The following is a 22,963-nucleotide window of genomic DNA, read 5'->3' as shown; positions in this document are numbered from 1 at the left end:
GGTGTGGCTGATGCTGTGCCCAGGGAGGGGCCAGCCTTCCACTGTCCAGTGCTAGTGCCCCTACCTGTGTCTTCTGGAACCCTCCAGAACCCCAGATAGGGCGTGAGTGTGGGAGGTGTGGGAGGTAGGCCTAGCTGGGGAGGGAACTTGAGGGGAGCTGGGCCTGGCCGGGACCCTGGGGACGAGTGTGGCTGCTGTCTGCAGGGGCGCCGTGTCGGGAGCCTGCATGAACCCTGCCCGGGCCTTTGGACCAGCTGTGGTGGCCAACCACTGGGCCTTCCACTGGATCTACTGGCTGGGCCCGCTGCTGGGTAGCCTGCTGGTCGGAGCGCTCGTCAGGTAGGTGGGTCATTGCCCCGCCGGTGGGCAGCGGGTGACAGCTCCCGCAGCGTCCAGGCCGAGAGCCATGGGACCTCACCTGAGTCTGCAGAGGAGCAGAGGGAGCCTTCTGCAGAGGCAATGTTATGGCTCTGGGCCTTTGACCGCAAGTGACAGAAATCCCTCGCAGCACAGCTGTGGCCCGAAGGAGAACCCGCTGGCTCACAGAGCTGAGAGTGCACAGGGAGCACTGGCCAGGTAGGTGCCCAAACGTCTCAGGACACGTGTCCCACAGGCGGTCCTCTGCGCAGGCTTCACGCCTACGGGGGCGCCCAGCAGAGGCGGAGGCGCTCGGCAGGTCAGAGGAAACAGCACGACAGCGTGGCTGATGGTTGCCAGTGTGGCTGCCCAGCATGGGTCGGCCTTCCCCTCAGTCAGTCATGTGGCTCTGGGCCAGGCACACCTCCCGGCTGTGTGCAGCCTGAGCCTAATCCTGGCCTTGGGGTGAGGTCCAAGAGCCGGGGAGGAGTTGCTCCCTGCAAGGGGCCATCCAACGCCTGGGGGCCCTACCACATAGAAAACCACACACACGGTGTCCCACGAGCACGCACGTCAGGGATGCCGTTCCCATAAAACAGTGTGGCAGTGCTCCATGGAGCTGGGCAGTGGACAATAAGGTGGATGTTGTCAGAGGGGTAATCTCTCCCTTGTTGGGAGCTTCCAGGATCCATAGGGGCCTGTTCTTCTGCTCCAGGTTGTGCAGGGATAGGGTTTGGCTCAGCAAGTGGGCCTAGCCCGACCCCTTAGCCCTGGCTGAGTGCAAAGCATCCCTAATTATCACCTGCTGCTTTCAGAGGGTGGAGCTGAGTGTCTCTAGGAAAAGGGCTGGAGCCAAGCAGGGACACGCCCCCGCCTGCCCACCCCCTCTCCCCCAACCTGCCCCCGCTAGAGGTGGAGACTGGAAAAGCTCAGGAAGGCGGCTCTCTGGAGAACTCAGCCTGGAGAGGTGGATGAGGGGCTGGGCGACCCTCCCCTGGGCGTGCAGAGACCTCACTGGGCCATTGTTGTTGTAGGTTCTTCATTGGAGATGGGAAAACTCGGCTCATCCTAAAGGGACGCTGAAGCCGGTGCTGGGCGTCCCGCGGCCCTGGTGCCCTTGGTCCCCGGCCAGTTCTGCATCGCCCGCTACTGCACAGGCCCAGGGAGCCCGGCTCCTTCCCTGGCGGGGCCTGGCTTCCCGCTGGCTGGCCTGCTGCTAGGCCCTGAGGTGCTCTAGGCTCTGAGGAGTGCCTGGTGCCTGGCAGAGCCCTCAGCCTGGGCAACGTGGCCAGCACTGCCCAGAGGGAGGTGGAAACAGCATGTCAGAAATGTCCTCCTGAGGGGAACGGTCCCAGGAGCAGAAGAGCACTGGGCGAGGCAGCTGTCCATGTACATCAGTTCCCTTCGCCCATCTTCCTCCCTCTCCCTTCCCTGGCTCCTCTGTTGCAGAAGGGCCTTCTGTGGTCTCTTTCCTTGCTTCCTGAGCTGCCAATCTAGCTTTGCAATAAATAGTCCCATATTTCCTTCCACATGCCATTGGCTTGCCTTTCATTTTAGAAATGAGCACTGCTGGGGAAGACGCACAGTCCAGCTTGGGCCTTGTTTGTCCAGAGTCTCGTGAAGGCTCAAGTGGAGCTTAGAATCCAGCGCAACCATAGGTCCTTAGGGTGCAGGCCAACCCAGAGTCTATCTCCCACTTAGCTCTGTCCAATCTAGAATCCGGTTTGGATGCTAGTGAGAATCAATTTCAGATCACAGACCTCAGGACCTGCTGAAAGCGCCCAGGACTGCCCAGGACATGGACTGGCCCACTCACTGTGCTCCAGCTGGGCATGTGTGGGTGTGGGCTGGGCCAGACCTGTGAGGATTTCCTAACAAATAGAGAGTGTGGCATAATACAGGTTTGGAGGGACAGTGGCCTTTGAATGGAAGATGGAGTATAATGATAAGAAAGGATAAAAAAGGATAAAAAGACACATTCTGAACTTCACCCCTTGTAGGTAGAGGATATAAGAATCTATGGGTCATTTATGGTAGATGACCATTATCCTATATAATAAAAGGCTAATATGCAAATTGACCGAATGGTGGAACAACCACTTGCTATGATGCACACTCAACACAGGAGCTGCCCCCTGGTGGTCAGTGTGCCAGAACCAGGCTCATGGCTGGTGAGCACAGGGTGGTGGCAGGAGCCTCTCCCGCCTCCGCAGCAATTGGACATCCCCCGAGGGCTTCCAGACTGCAAGAGAGCACAGGTCGGGATGATAGACCCCTCTCCCCTGAGTGCACAAATTTTGTGCACCAGGCCTCTAGTAGCAACATAAAAAAGTTCCAGGGATCAATAATTCTCAACAACAAACAAGAAGCTCACCAGTTCTACAAAATGATCAAAATACTCACCTGAGTAAAAAGAAAATGTTCACGGAGTGAAAGCACCAATATAATAAGAGACTGTCTGTTGAGAAAATGGACTCTATATCCCCAAACATCCACAACATTTTTGGAGAAAAAGAGAAAGACAAATATGAATAACAACCACAAGCCTAAAGAAAAAGAGAAAGAAAATAATATGATAGAAGCAGAAACAAGCAAATTAGAACACTCGCAAAGAGCAAACAATATTGAAAGTTACCATTTCTTTTGGTGAAATGAATAATAAAATAAACCTTTGGTAAATCTTGTAAGTAACAAAGTAGTTACATATGCATACATATACATATACATATACATATACATATATAAACACACATACAACATGCACACATGTGTACAGCTAACATTTATTGTGTTTATGTGCCCAGACTGTGCAGAATGCTTTCCGTGCATGACCTTATTTACTCCCTCAGCAGTCCTATAAGGTAGGGTACTGGGTTGAATAGTGTCCCCCAAATTCATGAACATTTGGAACCTAAGAATGTGACCTTGTTTGGAAATAAGATCTTTGTGGCCATACTTAAGGGTCAATGAAGGTGAGATCATACTGGATTAGGTGAGCCCTAGGTCCAGTGCCTGTCCTTATAAGAAAAGGACACAGAGACACAGGGAGGAGGCATGTGGGAGAAGGGTGGAGGCCACGTGGTTTTACCAGGAGTCACCAAGAGCTACAAGAGGCAAGGAAGGACTCTCCCTGAGCTTTTGGAGGGAGCCAGGCCTGATGACACCTTGATTTTAGACTTCTGGCCTCCAGACTGTGAGAGAAAACATTTGTGTTTTGTTTGTTTGTTTTTTTAAACAAGTGTGTGGGAATTTGTTATGGCAGCCCCAGGAAACGAATACAGGTAGTTTCTCTTACTCTTCTCCAGAGGAGAATGGAGATTCCAAGGGATGACATTATCCAAAGTTGCACAAGTTGATGGAGCCAAAGTTTAAGACCAGGTGTTGTTTGACTGTAGGGTCCAGGATCTTTGTCATCACACTTGACTGTTTCTGAAAAAGGGACAATATGGTTCCTGCCTTGTCTTCTACTTGCCTGATTGGCCCCATCAAGAGAGGGACAGAAAGACATGCATCATAACTCCTCTCACTCCTAACTTGCAATTGGATTTGAAGTCCTGGTCTTCACCTTGAGTTCTAGGACCATGAGCTCTCAAGAGGAAGATCAATGCCAGTTCATCTTCAGGACTCCGCATTTGGCTTAGTGCTTGCTGTGTAGAAGGGGCTAAGTACTCATTGACTGAAAGAATGCGCAGGAACTCCCAAATTCATTCTGAGCACAACCCAAACTTCACCCATATCTCCTAAGTTCACCTCCATTCCACCTCAAGAACAAGGTCACAGAATTTTATTTTATTTATTTATTTCTTTGTAAGAGACAATTTATTGGGTGAATTACAGAGGTAGAAAAAGGAATTCCTAGAAGAAATGGGCTTAGCAAGCAAAGGAAGGGCCCTTGGAGCTTGGGAGTGAGGAAGCTAATGGTAAGATGCCTGGGGCTGGGAGGAGGGAGGGGGGAGCGGAAGAGAAAGGGTAAGCACAGCCCTGCTAAGGGGAGGGAGAGCACACTCAAGGTCACAAATTTTTAAATGCTAGAGCTAGACACTCAATGGTAGCAGTAAAACGTAGATGGTATGAGTTTGGATTCTGAGAAAGATATGAATTTAAAGCTTAGAACATCCACTTTTTTGCTGTATAAGCTTGAAGAAGCTATTTAATTTTCCTCAGCCTGTTTCCTTGTCTGTAAAATGGAAATGTTGCCCCAGAATGCTTGTGAGAACTAAATATGATGCTTTTGTGAAGTGTGAGCACAATGCCTAGTACATTGTGAGTGGACAATGTGTCAGCTCTTTCATTTATTACTAGAGGCCTGGTGCACAGTTTCGTGAACTGGTGGGATCCCTCGGCTTGACCTGTGGGAATTGTGGTTGAAACCAGCTCTCCAACATCCCCCGAGAGATCCCAGATTGCAAGAGGGCCGTTCTCTGGTGACACGCCCCAGAATCAGGCTCCCTCTTCTCTGGTTCCAGGTGCATCACCTGAGAACCACAGCTACCAAGTCACTGCAGCTTGGCAGCACCTGCATTGAGCGTCTGCCCCCTGGTGGTCATTGTGTGTCAGAGCTACCGGTTGGATGGTTGCATGGTCAATTAGGCTTTTATATAGATCATCATCTAATCAAAGGTTTTGCAACTTACAGGTATCAGAATCATAGCAAGAGGGTGGAGTTTCTAAATGGACTTGGTACAAATGCATTTGCTCAGTCAACTACCCTCATCATGCTCTTTGGGCCTCTTGATGGGGAAAGGCTGGGAAGCACTCATATTGTCCAACCCCAAACCAAGAGAGGCTGGATAATTTGACTATAACCACAGTGACCTAGTGATAGAGCTCGACCAGGATTTTAGACACAGTCTAGTGTTCTTCCTACTGCAATAGGCATGTCCTATTCTAGAACTTTGGAGTAGAAGTCCTGTTTCCTTCCTTTTTGCCAGAATTAGCTTGAGCCCTCACATGCCATGCTGTTGGGAAGCCTAGTATACGACTGTTGCACCTCTCCCTCACCAGATCTCCTGAAACTCTGGGAGCTTAAGCAATCCAGAAAGGGAAGTATACCAGTCTACTCATGGAACTTTTTTCTTTGTGCCTGATTGCTGCCCCCATTGGGAGTGGTCCTCAGCTGTGCATGCTAGCGCCAAGCCACACTTGACCAGGATAGGGGGACCCTTTACTGACAATTCCACAGCTTCCATGCCAAGCACACCTGCATGTTCCACAGGCTCTGTGTTGCATCCAAGCAACCTCAAGGCCGAGGCCTTTCAGGTCCTGAGCCCATTCCCTGTTCCCACACTGCCACCTTCCTTCAGAGTCCACCACCTCAGGAGGAGTTTAGACATTTGCCTCTCTTGGAACCAAAGCCCTGTTTCCCCTTCGAGTCCCTGGGCCCAACACGGAGTTTGGAAGTTGTGACTAGCCATGTTCCTATTAGTGCTTGAAAACAAAGTTTTTGTTCTCCTCCCTTAAGGTCTAATTGTTTTAACTGATTGTAGGAATTGAAGATTTATGGCTCTTAGAGATTTAAAGTCTCTCATGTAATTCCTAGCCTGAGTCAGAGCACAGACCTAACTATCTAATGGAATGTGAGGTCAGTAACCTTGTGGGAGAACTCAGATAGGTCACCATTTGTGAGCCTTTATCTTAGCTTCCTCCAAAAAGGTTGTGGCTGTCTACTCAAGGAAAACATGGGAAACTTACGGGGCTCCTAGATGCTGCTTGAGCAGCTATAATTCTTGAGGACCTTGGGCATCACTGTAGTCGGCTGCAGAGTAGGGGCCTACAACGCCCAGCTGAGAGGCACTTTGTCTGGAGTCTAGCTCATGTTTAGGCGACCCACCCTGTGGTTCTTCCTAGTTCATAAGAATAGTGGGAAATACATGCCCAGCAAGTAGCAAAATCTCGACACTGACTCTATGACCCATGGAGTTGAAATTTAGAAAGTGGAAACCACTGGAACCCTTTATACCAAAACAGTAAGTCAAATGCAATACTGTGTATCTTTGGGGAAATTGTGGAGTCTTGTTCCACCGTAAAAGGCTACTGTGGCTGAGTGCCTCCCCCAAATTCACACAGGGTGTGAACCCAAGGCTAATCCTACCCTGGAATTACAGCCAACCATTATTTGGGACAATGGCAATGGCTACTATCACAGGCCAGCTGCACAAGAATAGTTGTGGACTCACAAAAGATCTCACTAGTTGTGGGAGAGAAGAGTGAACTGGTACAAGACTGAAATTCTCTTTAGCTACTAGCATCAGCTTTTGTTACCTTAGACAAGGTCTCTTCTTAATAGAAGGCATTCATCAAATTATGGCAAAAACCAATGAGAGTCATTTATTGCAGACATTTATTTCACATATAAGTTTTCAAGAAGACATCTAAGTGAACATCAATACAAAACAATGAACAGACACTTATATTTGGAATAAATTCAGACAGGGCAAAGGCTTGTAGCTACACCAGTCACTCAGACACTACTGGCCTTGTGGCTTCCCCAGTTGAGTCTTGCCTGTCACTGGGCACCAGACCTCACAAGATAGGCTTTCCTTACTCAGCCAGCTACCTGCAATTGGCTAACAAGGTGACTCGGGGTGTCTGTGGGAGAACACACGCCATCTTTCCTTCTCTCCTGAGTAAGCTCCTGGGCTACGCACAGCATCCTTCTGCCTGAAGTGGGCAGTGGGCTCACTGGCAGGGCAGCCTGTTCTTACAGACTCTTCCTCATCTACACCGTGCTCCCCAGCCTCACAGAACCTTAGAGTCGGAGCAGTCTGGGCAATCAAGTCCAACCTCTCTTCAGATAAGCAGCTTCGGCCAGAGAGAGGCTCTGATCTGTAGAAGGACTCAGTAAGTGGCAGCAACAGGACTAAAACTTGTCTCTTTTGGTTTCTGGTCCAATGCTCACGCCACCACTGCGGGCAGCCTGGGCTGGGTAAATATATGTGTTAAGTTTTCCTCTTTAAAGAAGTAAAGTTTCCTTCCAGATGAACAAGTTAGGCTGTTTGTGTAATAAAATCAATAGTAAGAACTGGAGGTATTTGTGAGAGTAACAAAGCAAGCCTAGCCAGAGAATATAAGCCAGTTTCCAAAGTGCCTTGGGAAAGGTGTCAGAAAAGAAAATGCGTGTTTATTTATACCAGGGGTCCTCAAACTACGGCCCGCGGGCCACATGCAAATATAAATTTTGTATTTGTTCCCATTTTGTTTTTATACTTCAAAATAAGAAATGTGCAGTGTGCATAGGAATTAGTTCATAGTTTTTTTTTAAACTATAGTCTGGCCTTCCAACGGTCTGAGGGACAGTGAACTGGCCCCCTGTTTAAAAAGTTTGAGGACCCCTGATTTATACCATTTAAAAAAACATAGGATTTGAAACAATTTTCAAAGAAAGAAGACAGAATTAAATAAACATAGGTTTTAGGTAGATGGTTAAGGTAGGTTGTAAATTTTGTTGGGCTTTCTAGCAGCGAGAACAAAAGGAGAAAAACAGTAAGTTATAAAAATCACAGTGTTTTTAAAAATAACTCCCCTCCCTCCCCCCGCCGTCAGGATTAGAGCTGCAGCGCTGGTACTGAGTTCTAAAGCAAGCTTTCTCCGCAATGGTCATAAAGGCAGTGCTATGTGGTAGAAAAGACACCACTCACTTTGACTTTCACACTCCAGCTGCAAAAGGATACAATGCAAGGAGTCTTGTTGAATGGCGGGCAGGACCTTCTGTCTCCTCAGAACAGAGACAAACTTCATTAAGCTAACTTTAATACATGTCTCAGCAGCCCATTTGCAATCAGGAGTGTCTGCAGGGGAACCCAAACTCCACCTGAGCTTGATCCCAGACATCTGAGATGACAACACAATCAGTCTCTCCCACAGGAGACTGGGTGGGAACCTTTCTGCCACTAGGGAAGTCTGAGAGACAGAGAGAAAGAACACGATTTTAGGCGTTGGAAAAACACTTTTGCAAGTGAAGGTGGTTTTCTCATGATTGAGTCACTGATCTTTATAACTTGCATGTAATTGGCACTACCTTTTGCTGCAATACTTCCTCTGCCATATTTCAAAGTCCTTGAGTACAGGCACTGTGCTTCCTTTTTCATTTTTGCATCCCTCACTGTGCCTAAAACATGGCCTTAACACACAATGGCGCTTAATAAATATTTCTGAACAAATCACTGTTCCTGAATCATTTGTCAGCTGATATAATTATCAATCCTATGTACGTATTACTAAGTGGTGACTTCTATTAATGTGCAACTTCTCTAGAGTTGAAATTCCAGAAGGTCTACACAGTGTAAGCACACGCCACTGACACTAACACATCTTATTGTGCTCGCTCAGCACACTACCAACATGAAGCTGCACTTACCATTAAGTCTATGATTTAGACAACACACACCTGAGACCAATACAATAATGTATGTCAACGGTAACTGAGAAATAAAAATGATTAATAAAAGAGAAAAAAAGAAAACCTGACAACACAGAGGAAGTTAATCTATTCAGATGTGAACACGCACAACATTTCCAGTGTAAAGGAGGACATTTATCAACGTTTACCTGAGTCACCTGCCTTCCAGCAGGCCACACCCTATGCTGGCACCCTAACTGCCTACCCCTCTGGTACTCTGCTGAGCAAGTTTCAACAGATTCAAACACAGTCCAAGGAAAAACATTATCTCCAGATGTGTTCAAATAAGAAAGCATATGACAAAGGAAAGGAGAGATAAGATCAGAAGAAGCATGCACCCACAACCCTGACTCTGGTTATCCTTCTACCGAACTATGACTTCTCCCTCCCAAAGCAACCAGCCTTGGATGCCCAAATTTCATCTAACTTCCAGAAAGGAATGAGCTATTTATCCATCTGAACCCTTTCTTCACTATGTATTGGGCTAGTGCTAGGGGGTTATCAGAAAGATTTTTCAGTTAAACAGGTAAATGAAGAAAACACTAATGTGTTCTGGATTGGAAGTTTCTGCAAATATTTCTGCTTTCACTTAATGATCTATAGAATTGTATAAAATACTCAGGGCTCTCCAGTGAGGGTCATGATGCTATAAATAAGGTCTAGAAGCCTCAGAAAAAAGAATATTTAACAAACAGCCCTGGAAGTGCTGGTCTGGACAGAGGTGGCTATCTGATCTAAAGTAGGCCTAAGGAGTCCTACTGGTTTTAGAAATATTTAATGTTTCAGGTCTCTACTTCTTTCTACCCCCTTAAAGTTTTAGAAACCTATGATTGTATAATATTATACTAAAGTGTGGGGTTGGGAGACATAAATATGCCAACACACATAATATTTTAGATAAGAACCAGAGAAGTTACAGGGAAGAACTAGAATGTATCTGAAATCCTTTACTTTAATGAGACACACCCATGAACATGCAGCCTCGTCAACGTGAGGAGTGTGTGCTGGCTCAGAAGAGCGGATAAGAGCACCTGGAACATGAAGAGGTAAGTGTAGGACATGTGGGAAACAATAGGCTGGAAAGCAGCAGCCAAGGGGATTCAGTCTTCAGGGACAAAAAAGGTTGGTATACAGAGGATTATGGGTGATCATTTGCTTCTCGTCTCTACGGAGGGCAAGGCATTGCTAACATGACTTCAGGGACATCACAGAGATTCTACCCTCGCTATTCAGATCAACTTCTTGACACAAAAACGGTACACAAAAAGACTTCTGATGGAAGTTATAAAACCTTCAGTCTCCTTTGTGGCTATCTTCAAAACCAACATGGACTTGATGTAGGACTCCTGAAACTTCTACTCAAGCATGAAACTCTGTGGTCAAGTTGCATCCAGAATCTCATATGGTAGATAACAAAAAAACCTTTCAGCGTCTTTCATCTCCTTGAAAACAACTCTCACCTACATGGAAGGATCATGAACGTTGCTGGACATAGCAATCCCATAGCAGTAGCCTCAGCATATTGAAGATAATTCCATTCTGAACTCAGACAATTTATGTTCTCCCCTTTATTAAAGGAGAAGCTGATCAAGTTAGAGGCAGAGGTGAGAACAGGATCCAAGTCTTTATTTGATTTAATTCTCAAGCTTATCTTGGGAATTACTTTATAGCTAATTAAAGATCCCAAGAGTGAGATCAGGGTAGGATGGCTAAAGGGACATTGAGGAACAGAAGAGATCGTATCAAAAAGTCTTCCTGAAGTCATCAGTTCTCCCCTTATGTGGATTCTCTGGGGAATACATGGATGGAGGATGTGGCAGGAGCTTTTCTCTCACATGGACCTCCCGATGTTTGGTCAGAACAGAGCCCTTACTGAAATGTTTGCCACAGTGGGCACACTCATAGGGCTTTTCTCCAGTGTGCATTCTCTGATGTTCTCGAAATCGTGTACAGTTATTGAAACTCTTTTCACAATCCAAGCATTTGTAGGGATTCTCTCCAGTGTGGACCCTGCGGTGGGCACTGAAATGAGAACTGTTGGTGAAGCTTTTCCCACACTCTTCACACTGATAGGGTTTCTCGCCTGTGTGAGTTCTCTGATGTATGATGAGACTTGAGCTCTGACTAAAGCACTTCCCACACTCTCCACAGCTGTAGGGCTTCTCTCCTGTGTGGATTCTCTGATGGGCACCAAAGTTTGAGGAGTCATTAAAGCTTTTCCCACAGTCAAGACATTTAAAAGGTTTTTCTCCTGTGTGGATTCTTTGGTGTCTGATGAGGCTCCTGCTTCTACCAAAGCACTTCCCACAGACACTACACTTATAAGAGTTTTCCTTCTGGTGGGTCATCCGGCACAGAAGACGAGCACTCCTTCCAAAGCTTTCTCCATACTTTAGAAGTCTGTAGGGTCTCTTCCCCATGAAAGGCCTCTGATGCACTACAGCTTTCCCTAAATCTCTAGGCTGAGACACTGGCTTTCCCTGTCTGATTCCTTGATGGTTTTCCCATTGTGTTCCTGAGATACATTCTTTTATACAATATTTACCTGGATCAGTATTCTGGGAGATAATTCTTTTAGACTTTTTGTGTTGCTCCATGTCCTTGTATATTACCTGTGTTGCATCCTCCTTGATATTACCTCCAATTTCAAAATCTGAAAAAAAGACAATAAAAATTTTAGAGCAGTCCTATATTAACATAAACATGGCCTTCAAGGCTTTATCTGTTAGGATTCCATGTACACTTCACTGGCTTCAGGTCCTTTTACTCTTCCCTGATTCATTATGCCTTATTTTCATTCAGTTCCAAGAACATCCAATAATACCTAGTTCAAAGAAGGCCTTCAGAAATGTCTTCTGAATTGAATTGCTCCTCATCTATGTCCTAATTAACATGGGAGCAACTTGTCTTATCTCCCGGAAGTTCCTCTTTAATTCATCCGGCTTTCAAAGTATCACTTCTATCCTAAAATACAGTATATTACACTAGTGTATAGAGTAGATTGTAGTGATCAAGTCCAAATTTCTCAATGGACTTTTAAGTTTATCAATATTTAATCATATCCTACCCAAGAGTATATCTTTTTTCTCCTTGAATGTTCCTGCCACTGTTTTTCTGGCTGTCTCACACAGACCACACTAATTCAACCTTAGTTTTTCACTGTTCCCAAACTAGAATGATCTTCTCCTTACTCTTTCAGTTACAAGGTACATCTTGGATCACAGCTTTTTCTAGAAGTTCTCTTGATAGAGAGCATAAAATGGTGAAGAGACACAGGCTTTGGAATCAGACAGCTCTGGTTCTGATTCTGTCCTGGTCACTTAATTATGTGGTTTTACTTAACTTTTTACTATGAAAAATTCAAACATACAGAAAGGAAGAGAATTGTACATACAATCAGCTTTAACAAGGATCTCTCATTGCCAATTTTGTTTCATCTCTATTCCTATATGCTCCCTGTCCCCTCTACCCAGATTATTTTGAAACAAACTTCAGACACTGTATTATTTCATTCATAAATATTTCACAAGCTGTGTAACTTAGGCCCAATTCAGGCTTGGTTGATTATCAAACCTTTGTTCATAAGCATTTTGCTATACTGCCTTGTTTCTACTTGCCAGTTTTAACATTACTTCACTTCCACATATTGAGTTGAAACTGCTGGAATCCCTCCATCCCAAGCGGGACAGCTGTGGCATGAGCTGTGGGGAGGAGGCAGCCATCAATCATTCCATTAATTCAAGTAAAAAGCCCTCGCAATGCCACTGTTCAATTAGCGGTTCTTTTGAAGCATTCTGAGTGGGTCGAATGCTGCTTTGGAATCTGGAGGAAGTCATAGCCTAGTAGTAGTTGGTTCAAACAGAGACTGATAATTTGATGACAGATCTGGAGTTCAACTTAAAAGACAAGATTCACAAGAGATGGTATGGTACCACAGGACTTTGTTTCCAGAGTTATTAACCAGGGTAGGACTTAACAATTTCAGCCTTCATACTACAATTTCCAACATAATACTACCAGAGAGCATGTGTATGAATTTCCTCCTTCTCTAATGTTTACTTTGAATTAACACAGAGTTTTGGAATGGAAATAATTACAGGTAAGGACAGAAAGATAAGAGCCCAGATTAAGGATGGCTGGTGGAACATTAATACAAGGCCAGTAGAGAAAACTGGTCTGGAGACATTTACAGCAGTCTAACCAACAGACACAAAGGCTGAACTAGGGTATGGGCTACAGGAACTAAAGAGGGGACAGATAGAAGTTCTACAACAGTTAAAAAAAAGTGTTACTGCCTGGATGTAAATAATGAGAGAGAAGGCATAAAAAATATCTCTGAAGTTTTAAGTGTGGAGGACCTATAGGAAGACATAGGGAAGAGCCATGGGGTAGGAAGGATGGTGATTTTAATTTTGAAAATTTAAGTCTGATGAGATGCTCACAAGGGTTTCCAATAGTTGGTGGGAAATACCCAGGTGGAGCTGAGAACCAGGATAAAGCCTCTCTCATTTGGTCTCTGCCTGTCCTTTTTCTCATGCATATCACACATCACCGAGACGTTTCTGTTCTGGGCTTACTGACACCCTCCTTCACCCAAGTTTTTCTCATGTACAATTCCAAATTTTCTCCCCCACAAAATTTTTAGGAGATATAAAACATTGCTTGATCCATACAGAAAAAACAGGCTGAAATCCCCAAAACTGAATCACTAGAATGTAAGCTCCTTCCTTGAATAGAAGCACCATGAACATACAAACTTTGTTTTACTTTGCTATATCCCCTGTCCCTCAAACTGCACAGAACACTCAAATATTTAATGAATAAATACTCCCAAATGACATACCAGATCTACTAATTTTTCAGTAAATCACACTCTCTTTTAGACTACAGCCCCTCGATGATCCTTACCATTTGGGTTTCGCAGTAGACCTGGAGGTTCCTGGAATTCTGACTCTTGTTCAATTTCTTCCTCACTCATTCTTTCGCTGCCAGAATCTTCTACTATTTCCTCTTGTGAGGTCTCCTCAAGTTCCCAGCCTGTAGGTTCCTGGGGTTCAATCTCAATATCCTCTCTTTCTTGCCTTGAAAGTGGTGGGACTTCTTCTGGGGTGCCGATGGAGGGGACAGATGCCCGAGAGTTTATCAGGGCATCCATTTCCTTGTAGAAAGCACAGGATTCTAGCACGTGACCATTTTTCACTTTGCGGTAGCTCTTCTGAAGGCTTTTGAACTTGGTCCTGCACTGTTCTGGTGTCCGGAGGAAACCACACTCCTGCAGCTGTTCCGCCACGACCCCATACAATTTGCTCTTCCTATGGCAGGACTGAAGAGCTTCATAAAACCGAGTCTCACAGAGGATATCAAGAAAAGTCTTGGTCTCCTCATAGCCCCAGTGTACACCTGCCATTCAAGGATAAAGTTCAAAGATATAAGAAAAGGCGTTTGTAGCTTCTATACAAAATTACAAAATATAAGAAGTAAAAGAAAACAAATCTCAAATCTCATTCACAGTAGCAACAGGAACTATGATATGCCTGGTATAAGCTTTGCCAAAAATGAGATCTATATAAAAAAATCTATAATAATTTAAGACATAAAAGAACTAGAAAAAAATGAAGAGATAGGAAGAATCAAGTTGTACTGATATCAATTCTCAGATGAATCTATAAAGTAAAAATTCCAATAGGATTTTTAACTGAGATCAATAAACTAATCTCAGTTTACTTGGTAGAGTGAAAATGCAGTCCCCCAACCTAACACTCCTCTGGTGATTAAGGATTTAGCTGTCTTTTCAAGTTAAGAATAATGGTCTGGGACACCCAGTAGGAAGTTTCCCCCAAAGTTCCTATCACTTTTTTAACCAGTCTCCTTTGAAGAGCAGAACTATGTTCATTAGAGTAGTTTTTGAGGTCACCGAGTCCTCTAGTTTGAGAGATGAAATGTTCTGTAAGACAAGCAGATGTCCGGCTTTTATAGCAGAACAAAATTTTCTAGGACATGTTGGAATACAGTTTGTACACTCTACTTTTTGTGTTTTGTAAGCAGGAAAAAGTCATTTCTATCCTTACCTTACCTTCCTGTATTTGAGACCACTCTATGTCAGTGGATTTCCAGATTGGTGAATACCTGTGCATGCGTAGCGTATCTTCCAATCTTTTTCCTGAGAGCTATTTCTTTTGAACAGGTACAGTCATGCATACAGTCCCAGCGCTCCTGCCTGATTTATTTTTCTGTTCTGAGAACTTACCTTTTCATAAGGTAGAGAAACATTACTAGTAACAATGATACCAGGCAATGTTTTATTGCATGTTAACATTTGCAGAATGCCTCCATGCATGTCATCTCACTTAACTAACAACACTGGCATTCTCAGTCATACTTGACAGATGAGAAAACTGAAGCTCAAAGTACTCACATGATGTGTCTACTGTCACAATTATTAACTGGCAGTTAAGTCCTGCATGTTCCAGCACCCAAACTACACCAGTTTTATTTTGTATGGTGCATGGTATAGCTTCTTCTGTCCTTTTAATTTCAATGTCTCTGTGTTATTATATTTAAAACGTATCTCTTGTAAGCAACATATAGTTGTTTTTTTGTTTGCAATTGAAGATATATTTGGGTTTACATCTACCCCTTTCTCTCCTTTCTTCTTTTAGAATTTCATTTTTTACTCATTTTTTTAGTTACTCTCTCTTTCACTGGTTATTCTAGATAGTATCACTACAATCTCACACACTTGACTGCTTTATACCAAGTCTCAGATAATGTTAGATCCTTAGAGCCCTCTGACTCCATTTCTCTTCCTTCCATAGGTCCCAAGTACTCAAAATCCATGCTGTGCTCCAACCTCAAAAAGAACCCTCCATGGCCACTCAGTGCTATACTAAAACTGCACTGGGGGCAGCAACAGACACCTGAGAACACTATTAGTTATGCGACCAGTCACAGTGATCGAGGCAAAGTGTGCATGACAGCACTCCTCAGGCCTGGTCACTTCTGGACTATTCTTTTCCCCACAAGACCATAGTCATCCATTTTCAAACCAAACAAAAGCAAAATACTTACCACTCAGGTTCTGAAACAAGACAGGGGTACCACGCATCTCAGACTTCCGGATAAACTCGATGCCCGTTTCCTCACTATCAGATTCTTGTGCAGCTTCCTCCTCCTCCATCAGACTTATCTGTTCTTTAGCACCGACACCAATTCTCTTTAGTCGAGGGAGAGACACAATCTCTTTTGGCTTGTCAGTGGGTGACACATGAGCTGCAGGGTTCAACAATGCGTCCATGTCCTCAAAGAAGGCACAGGGCTCGAGCAGGTGGCCGTTTCTCACTTTTCGGTAGCTTTTCTGGAGACTTTTGAACTTGGTCCGACACTGTTCCGGAGTTCGGAGAAAGCCACACTCTCGCAGCCATTCAGCTACAGCGCCATACACCTGGCTGTTTCTGGGACAAGCCTGAAGTGTTTCATAAAAGCGAGATTCTTTGAGAATTGCGAGAAATGTCTTCGTTTCCTCATAGCTCCAATGCACACCTGCTATCTTTTCATCTTCTAAGCCCCACTGTTGTCGCTCTCTCCGCATCTTCCCTGCATTCCTTGCAGGAATCTGAACAGCATGAACTGACTTTTCCTTGATGCAGTTGCTTCGTAGACTATTCCTTTTATTAGAGTAATGCATCCATAGCTCCTTTCTTTGCTCCACCTGGGCTGTCTTGTTAGAAGTAGATACTGCACTTCCTATAGTGAGAGAAACATACTTCATACTAGACGTAGAGATCATTCATTACTGCTGCCCACCTTCTGCTGCAGCATGCTCTCCTGGACCACTGTCCTTCAAAGATCCTGTCCAATCACCTTTCTTCTAGGGTCCTCCTCCACCATGACAGTGCACACTATAGTTACTGGTACATGAGTTCTCCGGCACAATCATCTACTAACTCACACTATCATTTTACTTCCCATGTATGTACCACTTATTTCCCAGCTGGTTCTTAAAGGAAGACCTTTAAGGGTAAGAAACGTATTTTATTACCTCATGGTATCTAATGCTGTGCTAGGTTCAGAGTATGCTCCTGACCAGTATTTGTCACTTATAAAATAAAGTGTGCTTAAATCTGCTTCCCACATCTCCCCACCCCAACAACACACACACACACACACACACACACACACACACACACACACACACACTCACACACTGGGCTATGAGAAACGGGAAGTAAGGATTCCTGGACACATGTGGCAAGCTAAATAGGAAAGTGATGTAAGGATCGGGAAGCAAACTGAAAATATGTTACTGTACAATACTGTAGAGAGCAACTTGTCTTAAATGTGCGTCCGAGCTCCACCACTGACTTTATTTTTTTGATCAGGGAAGTTTCTTAATTTCTCTGAACCTCAGTTTCCTAGGGAATAGCATCATCTATTCAAAGAAGTGCTGGGAATATTAAGTGAATGATCACCTCTGAAGTGTCCAATGCCCACTACGTTTGTAAGAAAACTTAGTTTTCTTTTCTAGGTAACACACAGAGTGGCTTCAGGGAATTCTTCTACAGAAACAGCATCAAATCAAACCTTCTGAAAGAACCTGGAGATGGAAGTTTGCTCTTTATTTTTAAACGAGAGAAGTAAGTGTAGGGACAACATGAGCTCAACATCTATAAGGACTAGTCTGGCAACGTAACAGCATGAGGTGGCAGTTCAGCACGAGCTCTCTTATTCTGTGGTTCCATGGTGCTTGGCATTTGCTATTTCAAGAGATACTGGAAATCCAGATTTACAAACTAAATTTAAAGTTAAAATGCTGTGCAAGGCCAAAATATGTGTATAGGCTAGATAATGAGCCATTAGTTTATAATCTATGATAAAAAATTAGGGCAGGGGTCTCTGGGCCTGGGTCTTTATACTCTATAATTATATGTGAAGGTGCTGGGCTAAATCTATACTAAAGTATGGTCCTTATCCCACTCCTGCAGAGTTTACAAGGACTAATTGAGCATTTACTAGGTCTGGATGCTGTGTGATCCAAGACAACGTTAGGAAACATCCATCGTGTACACAACTAGGTGGAGGGCTGGGATGCCCACTGTTTTGGGAAGAGTGCTTTGTTACTGATGTGTCATCAGTTGGTCTTTTAAAAAAAATTGCTTTCTATATAAACAACTGTTGGTTTATCTTATTCATTCAGTTTGACATGCTCCATTTTATAATCTCTATACTTTAGTGTTGCGTTTTATGTATACTTTTATGTAGCTTTGTCCAATGGAACTTTGTTATGATGGAAATGTTCTATAACTGTGTTGTCCAATACAGTACTGAATTCCTTAAATGTGGCCACTGCCACTGAGGAACTGAATTTTTAACTTAGTATCTAATTTTATAAATTTAAATAGCCATATGTGACTAGTGGCTACCGTATGAGATAGCACAAAGCATCTCTAGTGTATATTAGTGCATGTTTTAGGCGTATAATTTTAGTTATATGTAGTCTTTGACTTGTAGTTTGCATATGAATGAAGTCCTACTGCTAAAGCAGAGTTTGCTTGTAAAGTGACACTTCAGTGGTGATATGTGCCTGTAAATTTATGCTATTTAAATAATTCACAACACACTATTGAGGTTATTCTATTAAAATTACTTTTTTTCTATTTATAAGATTTCCATCCACATAACAAATATTTGCTGGGCACCCACCCATGTGTGTCAGGCCCTGTGAAAATTGTTGTGTTTACTATAGTAAAACAAAAACAAATCCCTAAGAGACCTCATGAATGGAGTCTTTAAAAGATGTAAGTTTACATTGAGATAATATAAATATGACAGTCACATATAACACCTCTCCAATGTTTTAGTCACTAAATTATAAGCATATAAATTTTAAACAGGAACAAAGGAATGAGTGAGGTAAGAGAAGATGGATATGTGGTTACTAGGTCTAATAAGCTAGATTGCAAAAATGATTCGACAACTCATGAAAATCTTTGAAGTGTTAACATTTATAACTACTTTATCATCAGTAGAATGCATATGTTATAAATCCCCAAATCTTTTATCCATAAAGGGAAAGAATCCTTACCTAAGGAGACCATGTTCCCAACACTCTCCTCCCTAATATCCCGGTAGAGGTCTCCGTGAGCCGGAATCTGATGCACTCTCTTTTTGTATGAAAAACCTCTTGTCAAGTGGACATCTTTCACTGGTCCCTGTAACAACACTAACAGCAATGACTACCAAGATAACCATGTGGGTCTTTGAAGGATGAACAATATTGAATAAAGCACAGAAGGGCCTTAAGGAAGAATTAAAATCAAGGAACCAAGTGTACATTAGGGCCAAATGAAACAGAAGATACTATAAAGAATCATAAGACAGATGATCCACCAATGTGTCCCCTATTACTCAGAAAAAATGTCCAATCTTTTTTGAAAAAGGAACAAGGGGGGAAAGGTCTCTTGGTTGGAGTATAAAAATTTGAGGACAGTGAAGGCCCAGGAAATCATTGTGACTGAATACCCTAGAAAGGAAGTCCAGGGAGGACAATACAATTTACCTGAGACCCAACAGGAAGTTTCGTGGTTGTTACTTCCTGATCTATGGTGTTCCATTCTTCATCAGGGATGGGAACCCAGGGAGAAGGGTGAGCTGTAACAGAAAGAATCAATTACTGTGTGGGCTCTGGCCCTTTAATTCATGCTGCTTCTCCTCTTAAGAAATGAGCATGTTACAAAAAAGCAACAAATACAAACTGATCATTTTCTCCATGAATTCAGAACTATGCCTGAAACCATGGTAACTTAAAGCAGGACTCACAAATGCCAATGCTTTTAGGGAGTAAGCTGATACAGCCCATCAGGAAAGGGGCCAGGCAAGGCGTGCGGGGAATGAGAGAGCACATGTCCCATTGAAAGGGTACAGCAATGCTCAGTCCCAGATGATGCTTCTTTGTGAGACTATGGACCCAGTATAGCCAAGCTTCTATTTTTTTCAAGAGAAGTCAGAAATCTGGACTTTTGTGCAAAATATCAAAAGTCTTAATCTTGAGAACTAAAACCAACCAACCAAACAAAACCCCCAAACCAAAAACACTTTTGTAGGTGAAACAAAACAAGTCTGACTTGGCATGTGCATGACCTGTTTGCAACCTCTAGTATCAGTTAATCCCCATAAGTAGCTAAAGAAGTTACATGGTCCTGGACACTACAGGCAATACACCCCTTGAAAGATGGAATGAAGATATACAAACTTATAATCAGCAAGTCTGTAGTCTAACTTCTACTTATGAACTGACTATCCAGGGAAAACTTCCAGAATAAATATTTCTGTGATCAAGAATTCAAAAGCTTGTTACACTACTTTTCTATAGAAGCAAATCAAATTACTTCCTTGGAAACTTATTATTCCCTTAGACACACACATGGCTGAAATCACAGGTCTTCTTTTAGAATTCACCTGAGATATTTATCCCTCAAATTTTCTATCCTGCACACTCCTAAGTACTTCAACAGACCAAACTTTCCACTTTAGGAATTCCTTATCATTCTGGGATGTCAAAATCCAGAAACACCATGAATTTACTGTACTAAGCTTATCAGCTAAAGTTAACTGGGAGTATTTAATCCACATGATAAGGGAACACACACATACACACATACTAGAAACTTCAGAAACCATTAACATTTGCAATGCATTCTCTATCATAATATGAATTTTGGGAGGGATAAGGAAGTACAGCATACAGTACTGGGTCTTGTCTTTTGGTGAGGAGCTGTGTAAGTCAGATTTAAAGTTTAACAACAATCATGCCATTATGGGAGAAGGGAAGCTAACATTAACTGAGCGCTAGTATGTACTGGCTTTCTGACACTGCCTCATTTAATCTATACCAACCTTATTATTCCTTTTACAAATGACAGAATGGAAGTTTGAGAAGTTACCTGACAAAGGCCACAGGTAAAGAATGGCAGAGTTGGGTTCTGAACCCAGGTTGTCTGTCACTTCTATCTATTAATCTCCTGTTAATATGACTTGCCCAAGATCAGGGAGGGAGGGGCAGAGAGGATGTAAGCCTATCTTTTTACAGGAGGTTCAGTGATCTTTCCGTTCTTCTCTTTCAGTCTGACACCACATTGCCAGGGATGGAGAGATCACTGTGGACTGCAAAGGACAGGATGCTCATTTCCTCGTGTCTGACTTGATTTGTGAATGTCTGGGGCAGCTATGAACATCAGTGGCCCCTTCTCTATGAAGTCTTATGTTTATCCTTCTCATATGCCAATTACATAGTGCCTAACTTATAAGTCAATTTTTGAAAATAAATGTCTTATTTTCCTTTCCAAACAGTTTTCAAGTTCCTTGTAGTCAGCCAAGAACACATCCACATATACACATGGCAGGACTAAAAACCACAAGCTGATTACAGAATGGAGATCCTTAAGTAACACTGCAAGACTTCAAGGCCAGCTTGGGCAGTCTAAGTTTTCCTAGGTTCAATCTTTAAGATCCCTTTTACTTATGCTGCACATATTCCCAACTATTGAAGTCTTTCTCCCCAATATTCAATTTATTCTCAAATATGTATTGAGAGGACAGTACTCTGAGCAAGTCACAGGTTAAGACTACAAAACAAAGCTGCCATGGTCTGCCCTTGGCATCTCTGAGCTCTTACCGTTCTTGGGTAAGGGCCGCTGCTCTCTCTTTGGGGTCAGCTGCTCCTGGTGTCCCGAGTGCAGGCTCCCAGCTTCTTCCCGAGACACCACTCTGAGCTGGGTCTCTGGCGGAAAGGCTGCCACATCCCACACTGCTCCACGTGGGGCTTGTTCCTCCGACTGCACAGGGCTGCGAACCTGGGAAACAAAGCCAAAGCCACAGTGAAAAAAGGGAGAAAAAGATAGCAAAGAAGGCTAGACGACGTGAGAAGGAATGACCCTACGGTCCCTTCCCAGTGTGGGCTCTAAGGTCAGTGGGTTAATAGAACTGTCCAGAAGTCTGGACATGAGGGAATGGAGAATGCTCTTTAGTAATACATAGAGGGGAGATCTGTCAGGTGTGAAGTACACGCCTTCCTGTTATTAAAACAGAGATCATTTGAGTCCTCACATCTACTAGGCTCACAGAGAATTGAGTTATCAGAACACAAATTCACTGGTGAAATGAAAACATACTAGTAAGCTTAATCTCCACATCTCATGTCTATCCTTGATGGACACAGAAACACGCTGGCAGTCAGACCTTTACACAAATGCAAATCCCGTGCAAGGCGAAACTGCAAATCTTGCAGGATTTCATGAGGTTAATGGAAGGGCTGCTGAAAAACAACCAGAGGATCATGCAAAGCCACCGACAAATGCAGATCTGGCAGGAAGACTGGAGAAGAGTGACGGGGTGATGGCATTAAGGTGGCCTAAGAAGACAGGGACTGGCACAGTGAAGGATTAGAAAGGGCCCAGGGATCACGGCAGGTCCCCCCCCCCCCCCCCCCCGATAGTCCTCTTCAGGATCAAGCTGAAAAAGTTAAACCCTGTGAAGCATAAATTCTCACATAGAATTTTTTTTGGGAAACATTACTGCCAAAGACTTGAAACAAAATATTTAGGTGAATATGGTTTAGTTTCATTTGCAAGATCCTATTTCAAGCAAAACTTTCTGTTCTACTTGCTATTCAAGTGGCTTCACTTTTTTAGGTCCTTCATTAGTACCACTATCCTATCTAAAAAAGACAAAAAGGGTAATTGACCGTACCTTCGCTATGCTTCCCATTGGCTAATCAGCGAGATATGCAAATTAACCACCAACAAAGATGGCGGCTGGCAGCCACACAGCTGAAGCGAGCAGGAGGCTTGCTTGCTCCAGTGATGGAGGAAGCCAAGGTTCCTCGCCTGCCGCAGCCTGGCTCTGAGCTCCGAAAGCAACAAAGTTTCAATTATAGAAGCTAAACAAACCCCAGATACCTGCTTTCAGCAGGCCATGGCCTCAGAGCTGCAGCAAGCAGGAGCCAGCTCTCAGCTCCAGTGACAGCAACGAAGTTTCAATTATAGAAGGTAAATAAATCCCATAAACAAAAGAAGAAAAAAGGAGAGGCTGGGAGCTTCAGTCGCCGGCCAGCCTGAAAACAGCCCTCAGCCCCCAGGCTGGCCAGGCACCCCAGCAGGGACCCCCACCCTAAAGGGGGTGTGGTCAGCCTGAAAAAAGCCATCCGCCCCTCAT

The 22,963-nt window shown here is 43.8% G+C and overlaps 2 protein-coding genes across 2 annotated transcripts in view; one reads left to right on the top strand and one right to left on the bottom strand.

Annotated features, from left to right (window-relative positions):
- AQP8 (aquaporin 8) overlaps positions 1-1,841 on the top strand; it is a 9,842-nt gene extending 8,001 nt beyond the window's left edge. Inside the window, exons 5-6 of the mRNA XM_006753627.2 lie at positions 205-339; positions 1,392-1,841. Coding sequence (XP_006753690.1) covers positions 205-339; positions 1,392-1,440 — 184 coding nt within the window. The 3' untranslated portion in view covers positions 1,441-1,841. The remainder of the gene's footprint in view (positions 1-204; positions 340-1,391) is intronic.
- Positions 1,842-8,494: 6,653 nt separating this feature from the next.
- Positions 8,495-22,963, bottom strand: part of ZKSCAN2 (zinc finger with KRAB and SCAN domains 2) — a gene marked incomplete at its 5' end in the record, with an annotated part of 15,682 nt that continues 1,213 nt past the window's right edge. Inside the window, 6 exons of the mRNA XM_006753626.2 lie at positions 8,495-11,408; positions 13,664-14,155; positions 15,824-16,498; positions 18,837-18,963; positions 19,311-19,402; positions 21,426-21,603. Of these exons, the coding sequence (XP_006753689.1) occupies positions 10,498-11,408; positions 13,664-14,155; positions 15,824-16,498; positions 18,837-18,963; positions 19,311-19,402; positions 21,426-21,603 (2,475 nt within the window). The remainder of the gene's footprint in view (positions 11,409-13,663; positions 14,156-15,823; positions 16,499-18,836; positions 18,964-19,310; positions 19,403-21,425; positions 21,604-22,963) is intronic.

This window comes from Myotis davidii, unplaced genomic scaffold (genome assembly GCF_000327345.1).
Source record: "Myotis davidii unplaced genomic scaffold, ASM32734v1 scaffold150, whole genome shotgun sequence".
Classification (NCBI taxonomy): Eukaryota; Metazoa; Chordata; class Mammalia; order Chiroptera; family Vespertilionidae; genus Myotis; species Myotis davidii.
The sequence above is the reverse complement of the archived record's forward strand: the minus strand, read 5'-3'. Positions and strand labels throughout refer to the sequence as shown.